General features: G+C 36.3%; 6 protein-coding genes across 6 annotated transcripts; 2 read left to right on the top strand and 4 right to left on the bottom strand.

The window, feature by feature from the left end:
• Nucleotides 1–303: 303 nt before the first annotated feature.
• Nucleotides 304–874, bottom strand: LOC120118371. Its single transcript, XM_039138414.1, has 2 exons — nt 811–874; nt 304–716 (listed from the first exon to the last, which is right to left on the bottom strand). The coding sequence occupies exons 1-2, from the start codon at nt 833–835 to the stop codon at nt 358–360; spliced, it is 384 nt and encodes a 127-aa protein (XP_038994345.1). The 5' UTR covers nt 836–874; the 3' UTR covers nt 304–357.
• A 3042-nt stretch (nt 875–3916) lies between these two features.
• On the top strand, nt 3917–6060 carry LOC120118316 (protein FAR1-RELATED SEQUENCE 6-like). Its single transcript, XM_039138385.1, has 4 exons — nt 3917–3924; nt 4961–5063; nt 5152–5531; nt 5577–6060. Exons 1-4 carry the CDS (start codon nt 3917–3919, stop codon nt 6058–6060), a joined length of 975 nt encoding a protein of 324 aa, XP_038994316.1.
• Nucleotides 4280–7243, top strand: LOC120118360 (protein FAR1-RELATED SEQUENCE 6-like). Its single transcript, XM_039138409.1, has 2 exons — nt 4280–4383; nt 5152–7243. The coding sequence occupies exon 2, from the start codon at nt 6107–6109 to the stop codon at nt 7157–7159; it is 1053 nt and encodes a 350-aa protein (XP_038994340.1). The 5' UTR covers nt 4280–4383; nt 5152–6106; the 3' UTR covers nt 7160–7243.
• Nucleotides 7244–8146: 903 nt separating this feature from the next.
• Nucleotides 8147–10674, bottom strand: LOC120118305 (pentatricopeptide repeat-containing protein At1g08070, chloroplastic-like). Its single transcript, XM_039138380.1, has 2 exons — nt 10651–10674; nt 8147–10002 (listed from the first exon to the last, which is right to left on the bottom strand). Exons 1-2 carry the CDS (start codon nt 10672–10674, stop codon nt 8179–8181), a joined length of 1848 nt encoding a protein of 615 aa, XP_038994311.1. The 3' UTR covers nt 8147–8178.
• Nucleotides 10675–14140: 3466 nt separating this feature from the next.
• On the bottom strand, nt 14141–17676 carry LOC120118278. Its single transcript, XM_039138364.1, has 6 exons — nt 17632–17676; nt 16916–17134; nt 16123–16264; nt 15403–15629; nt 14510–14683; nt 14141–14393 (listed from the first exon to the last, which is right to left on the bottom strand). Exons 1-6 carry the CDS (start codon nt 17674–17676, stop codon nt 14349–14351), a joined length of 852 nt encoding a protein of 283 aa, XP_038994295.1. The 3' UTR covers nt 14141–14348.
• Nucleotides 17677–18327: 651 nt separating this feature from the next.
• On the bottom strand, nt 18328–19672 carry LOC120118288 (adenine phosphoribosyltransferase 5-like). The gene is made up of 6 exons (XM_039138370.1): nt 19534–19672; nt 19269–19379; nt 18897–19139; nt 18764–18816; nt 18602–18680; nt 18328–18520 (listed from the first exon to the last, which is right to left on the bottom strand). The coding sequence occupies exons 1-6, from the start codon at nt 19625–19627 to the stop codon at nt 18426–18428; spliced, it is 675 nt and encodes a 224-aa protein (XP_038994301.1). The 5' UTR covers nt 19628–19672; the 3' UTR covers nt 18328–18425.
• Nucleotides 19673–20396: the final 724 nt, after the last annotated feature.

Genomic DNA, 20396 nt, shown 5'->3' with positions numbered 1-20396 from the left:
TGACTTGATGATGATGGTTACTTGGACCAGCTAGGATATGTCTAGGGTTCAATGCTATGAAATCTTACTCGAAACAATATTTCGTCTCCAAATACATAAGGATTAGCAGAAGCAAGATTTAAACCTAGGGCTCAAACTGGAATACCCTAGAAGGTATGATGATTAATTGTCCATCTTCTTTATCCTTATCGAGGATGGTGCAGTGCAGTGCAGTGTCTCAAACACATTTCATTAATTAGTTTTTTTCTTTTCCACCACCGTCTCCAAGAATACTTGCTTCATAAGTTCACCTTCTTCAAGTTTCCTCAATCTTGCATTTAGGTCTTCAGCTTCAGGAGCCTGCAAAACCAGCTTACCCTAACAATATTTGCTGCTAACCCTTTTTCTTGGATGACTTATTATCGACCCAGATTGATTCAGTGCCTGTTTTGGACTTGAATAGGCGCTTCCAGAGAACAAGTGTTCTTGTTTCAAGATAGATTCTACCGAGACATCAATCTTTACGCTTGACTGATTGCTTGTTCTTGCATGTTCACTTCTACCGCTTGCTGCCTTAAAATTCTTCAATTCTGAACCTAATTCCATCTGAGATCGAACTTCTCGAAGAAGCTTTAGAGAATCGAAACTCCGGGTTTCAAGCACATCGGAAGCTATCAAATGTGAAAGGACCAAAATAACACTTTCCACGAAATAATCGAGCATAAAATGGAGCAATCCTGAAAGGCAAAACATAAAGGTTGCTTACCTGAGAAACTGGTTTTTGCAATGGAACTAGTGAAAATGGAGGTAGCTGAAATGATTGTTGCTTACCTGAGAAAGATAGGCCCAATGACATTTATACCATTTTCAAAGGAATTTTTGCTCCTTTTCCGCTGGGGGCACTGCAAGCGGAGTTGAACAAACTCCTTTAAAGTTTTGCATACCAAATATTTGATTTCTGCTGTTGGAGTTTAGAGAAAGAGTGGGAGACAGACGAGTTATCGAGAAATTGCTAAGCTCCTTTTAAATTTCCCCATCGTGGCTGCTTCCCCCTCCCTCCTGATGAGATGCACCCTCTCGATCTCATTCCTGAACCCTCTAAAATCAAAGATGCTTTGTTTGCTATGTCTCCCCTTAAATCCCCTGGTGCGGATGGTCTCCACGCCGACTTTTTCCAAAATCACTGGGAGATTGTGGGACTCTCCATTTACAGAACAATTCAAGACATTTTCTCTGGTAATAGCATTGACCCGTCTTTCAACAAAACCATCCTTGCTCTCATTCCCAAACCGTTAGTCCTTCGACTTTTAAAGATTTTCTGCTTATCAGCCTTTACATGGTTCTTTACACGCTCATCACTAAGATCCTCGTTCACCGTCTTAAGCCTATCATCCCCCACCTTATAGCCCCTAATCAAACCAACTTCATTTCTGGTAGGAATATCATGGAAAATGTGATTATTAATCAAGAAGTCATGCACGCCATGAACTCGAATAAAGGGAACATTGGCTGGATGGCAATCAAAATTGACCTTGAGAAAGCCTTTGATCGCCACCGCTAGGACTTTATTTCGGACACCCTTTTTGACGATGGGCTTCCCCTTCCCTCCGTCACCTGATTTTGCATTGCATTTCCACTTCCACCATGCTCCTAAACTCCTTTGCTCCTAATCGTGGAATTCGTCAGGGAGACCCCTTTTCTCCCTACCTTTTTGTTTTGACGATGGAGAGGTTTGGCCACAACATTAATAAAGTTGTCACTGAGGGTTCCTGGACCCCTTTCAATTTGGTTAGAGGTGGCCTCTCGATCTCCCACCTCTTCTTTGCCGATGACCTCATCCTTTTCGCCAAAGCTTCCACCGACCAAGCTCAAGTTATCAATCAGATTCTTGATGAGTTTGACATCTACTCTGGCCACAAGGTGAACAAATTCAAATCTTAGATCTATTTTTCCAAGAATACGACCCCCAATCATGCTGATGCCATCAGCTCTTGTCTTGGGATAAGACAAGTCTCCGACCTTGGCACTTACCTTGGCATTCCTGTCATGCTTAAGCTTGCCACTTGTGAGTTCTATAACTTCATCCTGGACAAAATCCGCAAGAAGCTTGAAGGCTTGTCAGCTAGCACCCTCTCCCTTACTGACCGTGTTACCCTTGCCAACTCCGTCATGTCCGCCATCCCGACCTACTTTATGCAGTCGTGTTATTTCCCCGCTCATGTTTTTTATGACATTGAGAAACTCATCCGTAATTTTGTTTGGAGCTTCAAAGATCACAACCATGGCATCCCCCTTGTCCGTTGGTACCTCCTCACCCAACCTCGGTACCATGGCAACCTCAGAATTCGTAAACCCCAAACTCAAAATACCGTTTTCCTCATGAAGATCTGCTATGCTCTTATGGATAGTCTTGGTAACTACTGGAATTCCCTTCTCCGATAAAAATACAAGGTTTTTGATCGTTGTCCCTTTTCCATCACTAAGCCTAACTGCTCCCACCTTTGGCGAGCCCTTTCCAACATCTGGCCTTCACTCCGTGAATTTATTTCCTGGTCAGTCGGTGATTGTCGCCTCACTCGATTCTGGCAGGACTCTTGGATACCTCATTTTGGTCCCCTCTTTCACTAGCGAAAACCCAATGCCATTATCAATGAGGATCTCCTTGTTTGTGATGCCACCCTTCCAAATGGCTCCTGGAACTGGAACCTTTTTTCCCATCTCCTTGTCGCTGAAGCCGTTGATCACATTCTGAATATCCACCACCCGGACCCTTCCATTGGCCATGACCGTTGTTACTGGGAACCAGGTCAAATGGTCACTTCTCAATCAACTTTACCTATCGCCTCCTGGCTGCTAGTGATTGGGACGACCAAGATAACAAATGGGATCTCATCTAGCATACCTCGATCCCTGAACACATCAGATTCTTCCTCTGGCTCTCCCTAAGGGACAAGCTCCTCACCAACCTCAGCCGCTACCATCGCCATCTTACTGATGACCCCACTTGCCATATCTGTTGCTCTCAAGATGAAACAACCCTGCATATTCTTTGCGATTGTGAAATAACCAAAAATCTCTGGCTTTTCATCCCTGAAACTCATCAGATTCCCGATTTTTTTAGCACCCGCTCCAAGACTGGCTCCTCCAAAATCTTCGCCCCACTAATCTCTTCTCTAGTACTAACATTAACTGGAATATTATGTTTTCTTCTCTTATTTGGCAGGTTTGGAAGCGGCGATACTCGGCGATTTTTTCGGCCGATGTTCACCCCAATAACGCTCTCCTCCACCACAACACGCTTTAGGCTTCAAACTACTGCTCCTCCCATCCCTTCTCTTCGGCTCACCAGGTGCTTAAGCAGCCGAAGGAAATCCAATGGCAACCGACCCCCGCTGATTGGATAACGTTAAATACTGATGGTGCATTCAACCCCAATACGCGCCATGGCGTCGCTGGTGGCCTCCTCCGCAATTCTGATGGTGATTGGCTCGCTGGTTTCCGCAAATTCCTTGGTATATCTCAACCTCTCCCTGTAGAACTTTGGGGTATTCTCGTCGGACTCCACATTGCTTGGAACCCTGGGTTCGAACGTCTTCAATACCAAACCGACTGTGCTGAAGCCCACAAGCTCACATCTTCCAACGATGCCCACTCAAGTTCACTTTCCGTGGTGTGATGACCTCCAAAGCTTGGGTGGTCTAGTTTCTTCTTAGGTGATGACCCCGAACTCGATGGACTCACCGACTACATCCCAGCTGCTCCTCCTCGTGTGCTCGACTGCATGCATAGAAACCTTCATGGTCCAGCTTACCTAAGACTTTAGTCTTCTGTACTTGGCCGTTCGGCCCTTTCTCATTCAAAAAAAAAGAAAAAAAGAGAAAAGATTGAGAAATGGAATAAAAAGAAGAAGAAATACCCATATGCGCATAGGCTAGTAATGGCGAGGTATGGTCATGACGGTATTTTTGGTGGACTGTTACAATTAGCCCATTAAGTTCGTTTATTTCCACCATTAGCACCATCGACATCACCATAATTCCTGCCGCTAGAATCACTATGAGATTTGATTAAGTAATTGGAGGATGATTGATTATTGGCTTGTTAAAGAAGTTGGCGAAATCAAATAAAGATTTTAATAAGCTGCTCCCCAACCTAATTGTCTACTTTAATCAATTACCAACCTTTTTCATCATTTTCTAAAGATTTGAAGGACCTATCGTAAAGAAGAAGAATAAAACGGGGCCATTTATGATTAATAAAGTATAAGGGTCCTTGAAAAAGAAATTATCCCCTAGTGATGTCATATTGTGCTTCATCCATCTCGTTTGGAACAAGGATTGAACTAATTTTTCTTTACTCTGTTCTCAACACTTTGAAAGATCAGTTCTTGAATCAATTCTTTTGGTAAATCCTCTAACTCCCCCCCCAGGCGGATATTTTCTAAGCTTTCAAGATTTTTGAGCTGAATTATACTGTCATCTATGCTTTGAATGAGGTCAACTCATTCATTTTCTTTTGCTGTTTGGGTCATCTGCTTTTGATCTTAATTATGAATCTAAGGTTACATTTTACCCATTTTTCTTATCAATTATGAGTTATTCTTTGCAAAGGGCACCCACACCACACTGAGTTTAAGTTAATTGAACCTGTTTCTAATAGTTCTTGCTCTGTACATCGAATCTCTGAGTTCTATTGTTAATGGAGGAGTTGATAAGCATAAATTAATCGTCAGCATGCATTGATGGCCAATTATTTGAAAGGAAAAGGAAGAAAAATTGCTACTGTGTTTAACCCCATTATGCTGTTTTTATGCCTAGGTGTGTGTATACATATATATTCTCGTTGAGTTACATATATATATATGAAGCCTTGCTCATTCAATAGAATTGAGGCCGCTTCTTGGTGCTTTGATGATGGAAATTTTCGTTTTGTTATATGTAAAACTGCACGGTGCAATACATGGTTCATGTAATTGATGTAGTGAACACCCTCACGTTGTCGACACTCATACATTGCCTTCTAGTCGATCTCTGGAAGATATCGTCTTGTTAGTTGGTATCCATGATTCTGTTTATCTGGAAAGTGTATTTGGAATCTAGTTTTCTTTATGTTACTTATCATTTGTTTGCCTTTCTTTTTGATTTGTGGATATTTGATATACTTTTGTCACAGATGGAGGAAGTTTCTCTTAATACTGATCCAGTTGTTGATGATGATGCCGATGAATTCGAGATTGAAGGTGATTGTGAAATGGCAGAATGTGTTAGGCAAAGTGGTGTTATTCAAGGAGAGAATCCTCTGCCTCCTGTCGTCGGAATGGAATTTGATTCATACGAGGATGTATATTACTTTTACAATTGTTATGCCAAGGAACAGGGATTCGGTGTTAGAGTAAGCAACACATGGTATCGGAAGAGCAAAGAAAGATACAGAGGCAAATTGGGCTGCAGTATTGCAGGATTCAAGAAGAAGAGTGAAACAAACCGGCCAAGACCTGAAACAAGGACTGGATGCCCTGCGATGATAAAATTCAGGGTGATGGATAACAAAAGGTGGAGAATCATATAAGTTGAGCTTTACCATAACCATTTGATCAGCCCTGTGAGTGGAAAATTCTACAAGTCCCATAAGCAATTAGGTCTTGGAACCAAAAGAGCACTGCAGATAGACAGTGCTGAAGAAGTCCAAAAGCTTAGGGTTTTTCGAACAGTGATTGTTGATGTTGAAGGGAATGGAAGTGCAGAAGTCAGTGATGGAGAACTCCAGACTGCTCATAACCAAACCAATCAATTAAGGCTTAAAAATGGAGATGCACAAGCTATTCATAATTATTTTAGCCACTTGCAACTGATTGATCCAAACTTCTTTTATGTGTTGGATCTCAACGAGAAAGGATGTTTGAGGAATTTATTCTGGACCAGTGCAAGGTCTAGAGTTGCATACGGTTACTTCGGTGATGTAGTTGCAATCAATCGACACTTCCTGCTTAACGGACAAATACGAAGTCCCACTGGTTTCGTTTGTTGGAGTGAATCATCATGGGCAGTCTGTGCTTTTGGGTTGTGGTTTGCTTGCAGGTGATACTATCGAATCATATACCTGGTTGTTTAGGGCATGGCTTTCATGCATGTTAGGACGTCCTCCACAGGTCATCATCACCAATCAGTGTAGAACCCTGCAAACTGCTATTGCTGATGTTTTTCCGAGGGCTTCTCATTGTCTTTGTTTGCCAAGGATAATGCAAAAGGTTCCGGATAAACTGGGTGGATTGTATGAATATGAATCAATTAGAATGACATTACATAATGCAGTTTATTACTCTCTAAGGCCTGAGGAATTCGAAACCACATGGGAAGATATGATCCACCATTACGGAATCAGGGATCATATTTGGCTTCAAATGTTATATGAATATCGCAGACGATGGGTTCCTGTTTATTTGAAGGAGACATTTCTTGCAGGAATGCTTCCAACCCGGCCAAATGAGGTTGTGGAGTCATTTTTCGGTGGCTATCTTGATAGACATACTTCTTTGAAGGAATTTTTGGACAAATATGATCAAGCCCTACAGGCAAATTATCAGCTGGAAGTTTTGGCTGATATGGAATCAAGAAATCCGGGTTTTATGCTAAAATCCAGATGTTATGTCGAGTTGTCACTTGGAAAACTGTACACGAACAATATCTTAAGGAAGTTTGAACAAGAGGTTGAGGGAATGTACTCATGTTTTAGCACGAGACAAATAAACGCCAAGGGACAAGTAATTACATACATGGTCAGGGAACAAACTGCAGTAGATGGAAACAAAAGGGAGACTAGGGACTTCGAGGTTTTGTACAATGCAACCGAAATGGAGGTGCTTTGTGTTTGCGGTTTGTTTAACTTCAAAGGGTATTTTTGTCGGCATGCACTGAGCGTCCTTCACCAAACTGGCATCGAGGAGATCCCCCCTCAATACATTCTATCACGATGGAGAAAAGATATTAATAGGAGTTATGTTATGAATCATGACCACAGTGGTATTGATGTTAATAACCCAGTTCATAGGTATGATCATCTTTACAAATGCATTATGCAGGTTGTTGAAGAAGGCCGAAAATCAGAAGGTCGACGCAAAGAAACGGTTCAAGCATTAGACCGGATATTGAGCAAGCTTGATCTTGTAGAGGGTCGTTTATAAATATTATTTTCGATCCTAGAGCTTTGAAGTTGTTTGCTAGAATGCTTTCATTGCCAACTTTTTTTTTCATTTATCTTTAGGATAAACTACCTAAATGCTCACCCAACTTTTAAGATAACAACAAATATAAAAAATGATCATTTGGGTGACTAAAAAGGTCTAAAATGTTAGCTGGCGTTAGGGGTTTAACGGTTGGTGCTTAAAAAGGGTAATTTACATGTTTAGTACCTAAATTATTTTTTGTTGCCTCGTCAAAAACTTAATGGAACTGTTGCATGTGATATTTTTTATGAGTAAATTACATCATTTATCACTTAACCATCTTCTCACTCCTCTTTTGGTAATTGAAGTTCAATTTTTTAATTTAATCACTTAACTTTCATATTACTCCTATTTTCATCTCTCTAACTTATTTTATTAATATTTTATATGACGTGACATCTTTTAATTGTATATTAATAAAATAAAAAATGTCATGTCACAAAAAATATTAATAAATTAAATTAGAGTGATTAAAATAGGAGCAATTTGAAAGTTGAATAGTAAAATGAATTTGTTTTTAAATTTTAGTAACTAAAATAGAAGTGAAAAGATAATTGAGTGATGAATGATGTAATTTACCCATAAAAATATCACACAATTCCGTTAAGTTTTAACGGTATGGTACTAAAATGAAACCTAAACTAAATGTTAGGTATGATTTTGAAACAAAATAAAATTTAAGCACCAAAATAAAACAAAAATAATAGTTTAGGCACTAATCATATAGTTTACCTTAAAAAAGAATAAGGCCTTGCACTCAGAAGCCATAATGGAGACCGGAGAGCTTATTTGAGTGTCCTTTTAACAATCGAGTTCTTAAATTTTGGCTGAGGATTTGAACTGCTTTGCGATTTCAATTTTGTTTCAAGTTTAAACATCAAAAGAGTCACAGAATAGGCTCATGAATCTTTAAACAATCACATCTTGGAGAAGACCAGTCAAGACATGACACCGGTTGAAGGGGCTGTGAGTAAAACTCAGCCACTTGAAACATGCCCTAGCTCTTGAAGATCAGATACATATCCACATGATCTACACAGTCTATTCAATCCCCTCAAGGCTCCATATATTTCCTTTGTTTCGAGGCGCCTCTCATCTAGGGAGTAAAACTCAACTACACTGTCATTAATCTCGATCGAGCTACAACCAGGCACTTTCTTATAACCAGTATCTCGCATCGCAACTTTTAATCTTGCTACATCTTTCCACCTACCAAGATCTCCATATATGTTTGCCAGCATCACAAAGTTTGCAGGATTCTTTGGCTCAAGTTTACTGAGCTGTTCAAGAGCTAACTCGGCAACTTGGACGTTTTTGTAAACCCGGCATGCTCCAAGTAAGGCTGCCCAAATAACCGCATCTGCTTCCATAGGCATCTTCCTCACAAAATCCAGAGCCTGTGGTAAAAGACCAGCTCGGGCTAGAAGGTCAACCATACATCCATAATGCTCAATCTGAGGCTCAATTGAGTAATCATCAACCATTGATTGGAAATGTGCAAAACCATCTTCGAGTAAACCCATATGTGTACAGGCACACAAAACACCTATGAAGGTAATTCCATCTGGAATGACTCCATTCTTCATTTGAGAAAAGAGATCTAAAGCATCAGCTCCACGGCCATGCATTGCTAATCCCCCAATTATTGTGTTCCAACTGATCAAATCCGTCTTACTCATGCTCTTGAACACATCAACTGCATTCTTTATCATCCCACATTTTGCATACAAATCAATTAACGCATTCCCAACATAAACATTTCCTTTATATCCATTATTTTCTGCGTATATATGAACCCATTTCCCCATATCCAAAGCTCCTAACCTGGCACATGAAGACAACACTGTTACAAGTGTGGCATCATTAGGAAGAACATCATCTTCAATTAACATCCTCTTGAAAGCATCTAAAACCTCCAAGAAAAATCCATTCCTTGCATACCCTCCGATCAAACCATTCCACGAGAACACATTCCTCTCAGGAATCTCTTCAAACAACCCCTCACAAGCCTCAACATCACCATTAATTGCGTAGCCCTGCAACATTGTATTCCATGACATAACATCCTTTTTTGGCATCTGGTCAAAAAGCTTCCTTGCTTCCACCATATCCCCCACCTCGATATAACCTGAAACAATAGTATTCCACAACACGATATCGCGCTCCGGTGCCAAATCGAAAAGACGTCTTGCCTTAACTAAATCGTGAAAAAGGATAAACCCATTAATCATTGCAGTCCAAGCAACAATATTCCTGTCAACCATTTCATTAAACACTCTATAAGCTGCTCCTATCAGTCTCCAACCAGAATACATCTCGATTAACGTAGTTCCCACAAAAGGGTTTCCTTTAAAACCACTCTTTATCACGACACAATGCACCTCCTCGCCTTCTCTGAAAGCATTACACTTCAAACAAGATTTAAGGACAACAGGGAAAGTATAACAATTGGGCGCTGAAAAATCCATGCTTTTCATTTGACTAAACGAGGATATAACTTTCTCATGAAGCCCGTTTTGTGCATAGCCCTTAATCACTGAATTCCATAGAGATGTGTTTGGTTCAGGATTTCTATCAAACAATTTCTGTGCAATACCAAATTGCTTCAGCTGTATACATGCAGTCGTAAATCTTGGAGTTAAGTATTGGTTCAGGTCAAAGCCATGAATGAATATTTGGGTTTGGATTTGGAAGAGATGTCTTAAGGTCTTACATGATTGTAAGAGAGAAATAAACTTCTCTTCGAGAAGCCTATGAGGGAGCTTTTGAGCAAATGGAGCTATTGTGAAAGAAGGGTGCCGCTAATTTCAACAAAAATGGTTACGTTTTGAATATGGCGGATTCAGGTTTCCAGTTGTATATTAACCAATGGGCTAAATACTAGAAGGCCTGCACGCCAAACCCACACAGCTTCACAAGAGCATGCAAGAAATCAAACACTGTCACTAGTTAGTATGTTGGTTTCAAGATATCGATGAACTCCGTGCGAAAAAGAAAAAGTTACGAGTCAAAGAAGCAGTTCTCCTCCCATAAGGAAAATGACAGTGGCTTACGCATGAATGGAGCATGCCATAAAGAGGCTCTTTCTTTTCTTGGAAAAGAGAAGACAAGAGAAGACAACGTTTAGATTTTATTTTTAAAACTTAACGTTAAATTTTGGATTGAAATATTAAAATAAAATAAAAATTAAACTTTATGTATGAATTTAAAAAATTTAAAAATTTAAGTATTAAAATAGACTAAAACTAATAGTATAATTGCTAATACGTAATTTACCCTAAAATAAATTGCGTCATTAAGTGATCAGCTTAGAAGCCCAACATCATACGACAATATCACTCAACGGAACTAAAAAAGAACTAAGGGAGAAAAGACAATGTTTTATTTTTTGGGTAAAGTGTATAAATACTCCCTGAACTTTTAGGATGTTTGCATTTTAGTCACCTAACTTTCGAAACTTGCAATACAGTCATCTGACAATATCACTTAACGGCGCTAAAAAAGTTATGACTCTCAAAAGTGGGTTAATGACAAGTAAGAAAAGTATAAGTTTATACAAGATAATAAAGTTTGAAGACTTATCCAATTACCTAAAGTTGCAAGGTTAATTGGTTACAAATGAGTATTTATAATCAAGATTGATGCAAATGGTAATGTTGATAAGTATAAGACATGTCTTGTATTTAAAGGATATACTCAGAAATAATGCATTAATTTTGTAGAGACTTTCTCTTTGGTTTCATTAAAAAACACTTTCAGGATAATTATGATACTTGTTGCTCATATTTGGTTTTGAGTTACATAAGTTGGATTTCAAAATTGTGTTTCGTAATAGTAACATTGATGAAATATTTTATACCGTGCAATCAGAAAATTGTAGCTAATGATACAAAATTAATAATATGCAAATCAAGGAATTCCATTTATAAGTTCAAGTATTACTCCCATTAATTGTATAACAAACTTCACCAAGTGGTTATCTCGTTTGGTTTTGGGATGATTTTGGTTTATAAATGTATATATTATAAGTTCAGTGGGAGTAAACCAAATAATACCCCTTATTGCTTAAGGAATCAAGTTTAGTCTTGATCAACGTCCTAAGGATGATTATGAAACTAAGGAAATGTAAAAGGTTCCTTATGCTTCAAAATAAATAAAGAATTTAATGTATACTCAAGCTTATACGCATTCAGACATAACCTATGATTTTATGATATTTAGCAAATATTTAAGCAATTTGGGTATGGATCGTGGGATAGCATCCAAATCAATTCATACAATACATTTAAGAATAAAAATGTTAAATGCTCACGTGTCTGAGGTCTAGTAAGCAATAGATTATTAAGTTTATGGACTCCAACTTATTGGAATATGTATGCAAAATTTTGTCACATGAACTACTAATTATGGATTAATAAGAAAGATCACTTGAGTTATTTGTGACAACTAAGTTGTAGTCCTTTATTCCATATATAATAGAAACACTGTAAGTCTAAGCACATATACATTATGTTTTTGTCTGTTAAAGGAATTCAGAGTGATTATGTGTTTATAGAGTATATTGGTATAAACTCATAATTGCGCACTTACTAATGAACCGTCACCCAAGGTCTTTCATGAGCACACTACTCATGTGGGTGTAATATCATTTAAGGGTATTCGATTTTAGTGGGAGTTTGTAATTTTAATGCTCGTTTGTTATAGACACAATTTCAGTTACTTCAATTTAAGGATATTTATGTTAAAGTTATTTTTCGCAAAAATGAAGTCTGTTTTGGTTTATCCACACTATGGTTTTGGTAAATTTTGATCTTACTAATGTTTAAATAGGACCAGTTGGAAATAGACATGTGAGGTTCACATTGCATGTAATTTTCATGCTACGATCCATGATTAATCGATGTCGTTTGATTGTGTTTGTATACGTGACCATTGATTGGTCTAGTCATGATTGATATGACAAAGGTCGCTTTGATCCTATATGGATATAGTTGATAGGCGAGATTATTATAGAATACTTATTATATGATAGCAAATTTTGTGCTCTTAAGGTTGTACATTTGTCAGGAAGCATATGTTGCCCTAGTGGGAGATTGTTTGATTAAAATTCATATTTGTGGGCACATATGTATAATGTACAATGTTATCATAAAGTATGACACAAAATTAAGTGATCAATTATGTTACACGTATTATATGTATTAAAGTGTCATGCAATCAAAGTGTAGATACCATAAGTTGTATTTATAATTTGATAAGTGCAAAATTATAAATACTTAAAAGTTTGACCTAATATTCAATCTCTATACATAGGAAATGGTCCCCAAGAAATAACTTAATTAGTATTACTCTTATCTTCGTCAGAGAGTTTTGAGCAAACATATATTCTTAGAAGATCACAACCAAAAAAAGACTCAAAAATTTCAACCCATTAATTAATTTAAGTACGTTTCCACATCTAATATTTTTATTCTTGATAATTTTAAATGATTTGATCCTGGTTAATTTAATATTTATTATAATTTAGTTCTAACATGTTCCGCTTCATGTTATCGATGAAAGGAAACTTCAATGGTGTGACAGGTACTTTATGCCGACCAGCCTAGCTATATGATTATTCTTTTGTTCTTGGGGATAGAAAAAGGAAAAAAGAAAGAAAATGGTTGATGGGAAAATTTTGGGTTTCTTTTTGCAGTGTGTAAAATCGAAGAGTGCAAGTTGTTCCTATATCTCATTGGATTAGTTCTCAGTAGGTATGTTTACATGGTTTAAGGTTGGCAATATTTGGAAAATTATCATTTATTAAATTTGTTTTTATGGGGCAAATGAACTTTAGAAGAAGAACAAAGAACCAAGATATGAAGCAGCAGACTAGTTCAATATATGATCTTGATGTGTTCTCTCATTGCTTTCAGAATGTACCCAGAAATGCTTTTGATAAAGAGAAAATTGTGCAAAGAATAGAACCATGGATTCGAAGGGAGCTTCAGGCTATCCATGGGGATCCAAATCCATCAATCATTCTTCTTGTTGTGTCCTCACTTCTTTTTCTTAGACATGAAAGAAGTTCAATGGCTCTTCTTCCACCTCTTCAAGACAGGTTGGTTTTGACAATAACTTCCTGGATTCTTTGAAACTTTTCTTGCACGACCAAATTAATATGTTTTGGCATGAATTAAGGTGAGTGTTACACCTTTACTGAATGTTATGTTTTTGTTAGAAGGAGGTTAACGGAGGTCACGTCATTCCTAACTAACGGAAGGTAACGGCAAAGACAGAAATGAAACGAACTAAAATTCAATAACTGTATTGTAAATTTCAAAAGTTGGGGGACCAAAATGCAAGTCTCCTAAAAGTTCGAGGACTATTTATATACTTTACCCTTTATTTTTGTTATTTTAATAAACTCTCGGAAAACTCTCTCATTAGTCATTTCTACTTCACTAAAAACATGTTCAAAAGTCTTCTTACTTTGATCGGCTTAATGATTCGACTTCACAATGGTTTAAGCCTACACAGTTTTTTTTTTAATCTTGGTTCACTCAATTGAACTTAAAATATTATTTATTCATAAATATAATTTTATTTTAAATTATATAAATATTAATAAAAAAAAATATAAGAAATAAACAATATAAAAATATCATACCCAATTCGTTTATACATGAATTTTAACAACCATATAATAATCTGCCAATACATAAATTTTGATATTTCCTCGATAATCTGAAGCCTAAATACAACTTTTTACTAGAAAAAACAAAGAATTTTTTACCACTCGATACAGTTACGTGGAAAACAAAACAAGAAACCTAAACACAGTACGGAAAAACATTAAAAACATGAAACAATACGAAAAAAATAATACTAAGACACAAATGTGTCAAATTTTCCAACATGAATTAGTAACATATCAAAACTTATATGGATCCATGATATTTGAAAGACAATTCTAAAGAAAAAGGCAGTAATACACGAATCAATTGAAGACAATGATAAACCTATGGTCACTTGAATCAGACATAATAAGCAGCATGAGACATCAATCCAATCAAACAGATTGAGCTAATTGTATGGTCATAATTTACAGGCTAAACACACTTCATCCCTATGCCCCGTCTTAATCTTTAGAACCCATGAAGCTGCCTTATTGTGTCTGTCTGAAATGCATCGTCAAGGTGAAATTATTCATCTGCAATACAAGCAAACGGTAAAGTATTATTTTTCTTATAAATCTTATTACTTAAATGATTGATCTCATGAAATGTTATGGACAATAATAGAGTTGAGGAACATCTTGATTCAAACCTGTAGAGTTTGCAACTGCTCCTGATACTGAGACACCAACTGCCTCAACTGTTGCAACTCATAGTTTTTATCTTGATATTCCTTTTGACGTTCATGCTGGATAGCTACGGATCGTTTGAGGACTCTATTTTCTTGAGTCAAAATTTCAACCTGCTCCTTTAACATAACATTTTCCTGAACTTGAAATACATTCCAGCGAGTAAGGTGATTATTAACAGTTTCAATGCAACGCAAGTAACAGAAGCATCTTTTATCCAACATGAAACCCATGTTTGATTTTCATGGATATGTCAAACTATACTCATTTTTTTAGCAATAACTACTAAATTGCAACTTCTGACCCTAAACCTTCCAGCCCATTTTTCCCTCCTAAGAAAAATAAACACTGCTGAGAAAGTACACTGAAATCCACTGGTTTTTCTGCACCAAACAAAGTTCAAGAAAAAAAATAGATTGCCCTTCATATTCAGTCATTTCTTATTTTAAGTGGGTTGCTCCGCACAAGAAGTGGCAAAACTTCGATTTGAAAAGCAAAATGTCAGGATCAACGTAATTTCTCAAGAATCAACAAAACCATAAACACTTAAATGTATTTCTTTTCAGCTCCAAATGCATAACTGAATTTCAGCTGCACTTAAAACTTAGAACATTCAACAAAGCAAGGATAATAGTACTGGCATGGGACCCTTATCACAAGAAATTTCTACCATTCATGTATTGGTATAAAGGCAGGGTGACTCAAACTTCAAGAATAGAATAAACACCTTTCAAGATGTATAATGTTGACTCGGTTAAATTCAATCAAGTTCAAGTAGAAACCTAAATAAGGCGCTTCATAGGTTCAGCTGAACCTTTGGCTAATTCAACAGATGCAGCAATCTATTAAAAAATACCTTGAGAAAAGTTTTTGATGCCTCTTCAGCTTCATGATTATTTATGGCCTTCTCCAGGACCTCCAGCAATTTAGATGCACGGACTTTGGCATCATTCACATTTGTAGCGCTCACCATCTCCCTCACAAACAAATCCACCCATTCTGCACCATCAACAGGTAGATTTTCAGTGGCTGGTGGATTCTGAACACCCACAGCAGCAGCTTCTCTACCATTGGTCAATATACCTGAAAGTTCAGAAGCAGATGTCAGATCCACTTATTTAAGATGCGAAGACATCCTAGCTTAATGCAGAACATAGCCTACTGAAATTGATGATTGTAACCACAGCATATTATTGAAGCATAAAGCCAAGCAGCATCAAACAGAGAGAATCAAAATTAAAAGCAAGATTCCATATTATCTATGTTATTCAAAAATTAATTTTATTGATCCAGATAAGAATTAAAAAGAAAAGAAGAAACGGAAAAGAAGCTGTTAAAGGATACTTTTAACCTATTTTGCGTAATCTCACTGTTTAAAGACCTAAAGATAGCCAACACAAATTATTCCATTCTCAATGTGCATATAAATTTTACCATTGGATATACATAATATTCTATAGACTACCAAACAAATGCTGGAAATTGAGTGCTGTTAAAGGGCATGAAAATCATGATGGAAATAATGCAGATCAATCATAAAGTGTAAGAAATACAATTGCAAGAAACACCGGCATACCCGGCTCTGCAGTTGTACCCAGTTCCTCAACAGGGCCGGACTCCACCCCTGCAGCTTCTTCAAGGCCTATGCAAAGCTCGTGTAACCTCTTGATAGTGGTATCTATATCATTGCTACATTCTAATAATACCCTCTCCAAAAGCTGCAAGGAATGGTCGTTAGACATTGACAAAAGAGACAGATATCAGTAATTTGACACCGAACCTTAATCTCTCAATGGACCGATGGATAAGTAAAAGCGAACACTTTCAAAATCTAAGCAAGATAAAAGAATACGAGAAGCTAATTTTGTACCCTCACGCAACTTATTCGGTGTTTTTCATTTAAAAAAAAAGGATAATTTCCTCAGTTAAGGGAAATGAAATCATCAAGGAAGAACCATCAACTCCACCAAGAATTGAATAAAGATGATCATAGAAGTAAATAACTATATACTCCAGCTTAATCGGGTGCTTTCAAACGGAAAGGACTTGAAAACAATCTCAATCTCAAAGGTTTTCCAATTATTGATTGCTTTATTGGTTTCAATCCACACCATTGCACTTAATAGAATTTTACCAAAAAATCTATTGAAATTTCTTTCTTTTCTTTTAAATGAATTTTACAATAATGAAGCAACAAAGAACTCCACCCAACATTAAAAAATAACCAGTAGTAAGATTCTGTTTTCTTTTAATCACAAGCCTTTTGAAATCTAATTTGATGATACTACAATAACCAAATAAACCTTACATTTATGCATCTAATTAACGCCTATATATATTAAATTAAAAAGGGTGGCAACTGGCAATACCTGAGGGTCGATGAGAGGGAAGAGGGCTTGGACTTGTTCGAGGGTAGACAGAGGCGGAGAGAAGTGAACAGACGAAGGAGATTGAGGCGAAAAGCGCCGGAGCTTCTTGTTCTTCAACAGAGAAGCCGACTGCGGTGACGGGCATCCTTGAAGAACGATCTCTTGCTTCCGCACACTGCCGCAGACATCCTTCCCGTAAACCAAATAAAATCTCTCTTTCTATCTGTATCAATCTAATTCACTTTCTCTCTAATTTAGAGGAAAAGAAAGAAAAATAGGGTTCACAAGTGACATTTCTGTCTGACAAATGAGAAATTGGTGGAATCTTTCCGAAAGGTTTTGCCTTTGGGCGTAGGGTTTTCTAATTTGTGGGTATTTTGTCTTATTTTTCTTCTTATATAATGGCGGTGGAGAATAAAGCGGTCATTATGTTGTTTGTTATTTTACATTGTGTAGGTCAAATTTTGGATTATATTAATAAGAGGTTTAATACAATTTTTAGTCTATAAACTATATCTCAAATTAAGATTTGATATTTAAAGAATTTTTTACTTACAATAGATACTTGAACGTTTTCAACGTTACATTTTTAGGTGTCTGAACTGTAGCGATTATTAAATTTAACCGTTATCTGACACGTGTCACTCATAAAAAAATTTAAAAATTATTTTATTTTAAAAATTAATATTATAACTTAAAAAAACTTCAAATTTTACATCTTTCAACATGATCGCCCATCGTCGATCTGTGACTATCTCCATTGACGCTATCAGAATCATCTCACCACTACAATCAAAATTCAATCCCTCATTTATTGTGAACTACGTCGATCGTCGTGAAAAAAGTCACGATGGGGATGGAAGGGAGAGGGACAATGTGAGAGTTTGATTTTTAATTTTTTCTTTTAAAAAACAATTATTATTATTAAAAAATAAAAAATATATGTTATACACCTAAAAATATAACGATAATATTTAGACATCTATAGTTAACAAAAAGATAAATTTTTACATCATATCGTATTTTAAGATTTAGTTCAAGCACTAAAAAGTATAATAAGACGTAATAATAAGAATAAAGTGAAAACTAATATCAACAAAGCTAAATTACTTATTTAGCAACTCACATATTATTTTGTTTATGTTTTGATTATTTAATTATTTTTTTAAAAGTTGATGTCTAACATTAAATATTTTTTCTATTTTAATTACTCTCCATTAAATTCAGTTAAATTTCTTAATATATTATAAATAAAATGCTTAAAATTACTTAATCTGAATTATTTTGTATTTATATAATTGAAAAAGAGAGAGGATAAGGGACATGAAAAAGCATGAGTGGAAAATGTATACGACAAAATTGAACAAACGACAAACAGGTACTGAAATGCAATAAGAATTTATTAAAATTTAACTTGCATGAAAAAGTAAAACTAAAACAGCCTCACAGATGAACTGGTTTCACGGTAAAAAGGATTACGCAGGGCAACCAAAGGTTTGAAAGGAAAACACTAATCGGTTTTTGAAGTGGTATTCACTGGGGAACCAAAGTTTCCTCCGACAACCAGATCGTCTTGTCTGCATGTTTCAACGCCAACGCCACTACCTGTAAAAGAAAACAAACAAAGTAATTAAGCAAACTAGCAAAGTAAAAGGAACTTATTGCATGGTAACATTCAACTGATACCAGAATGCGCAGAGCAATTAATCTGCTGCCGTGGCTCCACAAGAATATACAATGGCTTTTCATTTAGTCCATGTTGTCCCTGTAAAACATAAAGATACTAAATTTAAGGGAAAAACTTGTGTTGAATACTGATATGCTGGATTTTATTCTATTCTCTTTTACCTCACGTAGTCCAACAACACATGCGCATTCAACCACTTGTGCCCCAACTCTTTCTAGTAAATTCAGCCATGGAAGTATCAGAAACTAGGAAAAGGAAGTGTACATTGATGGATGAAGTGCAGATAATGATTACCTAATAGACGTATTGCAGCAGAAAGAGTTCCACCTGTAGCCACCAAATCGTCAATAACTAGGACGCGTTCCCCAGGATGAACAGCTCCCACATGCATCTCTAAACAATCTTTGCCGTATTCCAGTACGTATGCTTCGGAGATCACCTCTCCTGGCAACTTCCTGGGTTTACGTAAGGGAACAAACTTGGCACCAATAGCCAATGCAATCGATGGACCGAACATAAATCCTCTAGCTTCAACTCCTACAATCCCAATTTACCATGTAAGCACGAACAGCTATTAATGGCTGGAAAATGAGTAATTTCACGTTAACCATGAATGGTCAGATCTAATGAGAAGGGAAAAGAAAAAAGAAAAGAGTGAGAGGAAACCTGCGACAACAGAAATACCCATATCTCTATAACGATCAACAAAGATGTCGACGGCATCTTTGAAGGCTACGTGATCAAGTAGCAGTGTGGTTATGTCGTGGAACATAATTCCTGGGCATAAAACATCAAACCAACAAAAAAACTCAACATTTTACTACCAAACAACAATGCATGCTTCACGCCTTTTAGTTTATCTTATTACTTCCAGAACACGAGCAAAGAAAAAGAGCCGAGTGCGAAGAAGAAGAAGAAGAAGAAGAAGAACCTGGCTTTGGGAAGTGAGGCACAACTCTAATGGCTTCAGAAATGGCCTTCAGCCTTGGGTCATCTTGTAAACCATTCTGGTCTCCTGCAAACATGTTTTTCCCCTGTAATAAGCTTGCTTTTACCGTCTTAAATTAGTCTTAGTGTCGGCAAAAAAACTTAAAGGAAGCTCCAACTGCTCAGTGCTAATTATTTATAGCCTCCTTTTTCTAATTTTATTTGCCTTCTTTTTTAGTGGATGTCACTCTCAAGATCGCTATATTTCAAGTACATTTGTGAAATATTTGTTGCTTTACAAGAAATTTACAAGAAATTAATGGAAAAAAGTTGAAAATTTGTAGACACCGACTAACATTATGTTATCACTTCAAATTGATGGATTTGTCGAACCAAATTACTCCAATATCATGAAGAGATAATTTAACCATTCATACTAAACATTGTTTGTTATTATTTATGGAAATTAAAGTAAAATTATACTCCCAACTTTTTAAAACTCCTTTTTCTATGCATGAAAAATAAAGTAACGAAACAATTTTATATTTATCGATTATAATCTTACATAATCATCAAGTAATATCAACAGTTAAAAGGAATCTTTTTTTTAAGATATTGAGTTCGTAAAGTTATATTTACAATATTGTTAGTGGTTAAAAAAATTACAAACATATATTGTCTTGTAACTACTCAAATTATTTTAAAAAATATTTAAATAAGACATAAATTAAAAGTAACTAAAACTAAACTTTTTTTTCAAAATTGGACTAAAATCAAATAGATCAGAATCATAAAGGTCACCAATATTGTTTACCCTTAAAAGTGCTTTTCATTCGTAATAGTTAATTTTTTTTTGCCCTCTTAATT

Source organism: Hibiscus syriacus, unplaced genomic scaffold (genome assembly GCF_006381635.1).
Source record: "Hibiscus syriacus cultivar Baekdansim isolate YM2019G1 unplaced genomic scaffold, ASM638163v2 tig00000935_pilon, whole genome shotgun sequence".
Taxonomy (NCBI): domain Eukaryota; kingdom Viridiplantae; phylum Streptophyta; class Magnoliopsida; order Malvales; family Malvaceae; genus Hibiscus; species Hibiscus syriacus.
This window is presented reverse-complemented; position numbering and strand designations above follow the sequence as displayed.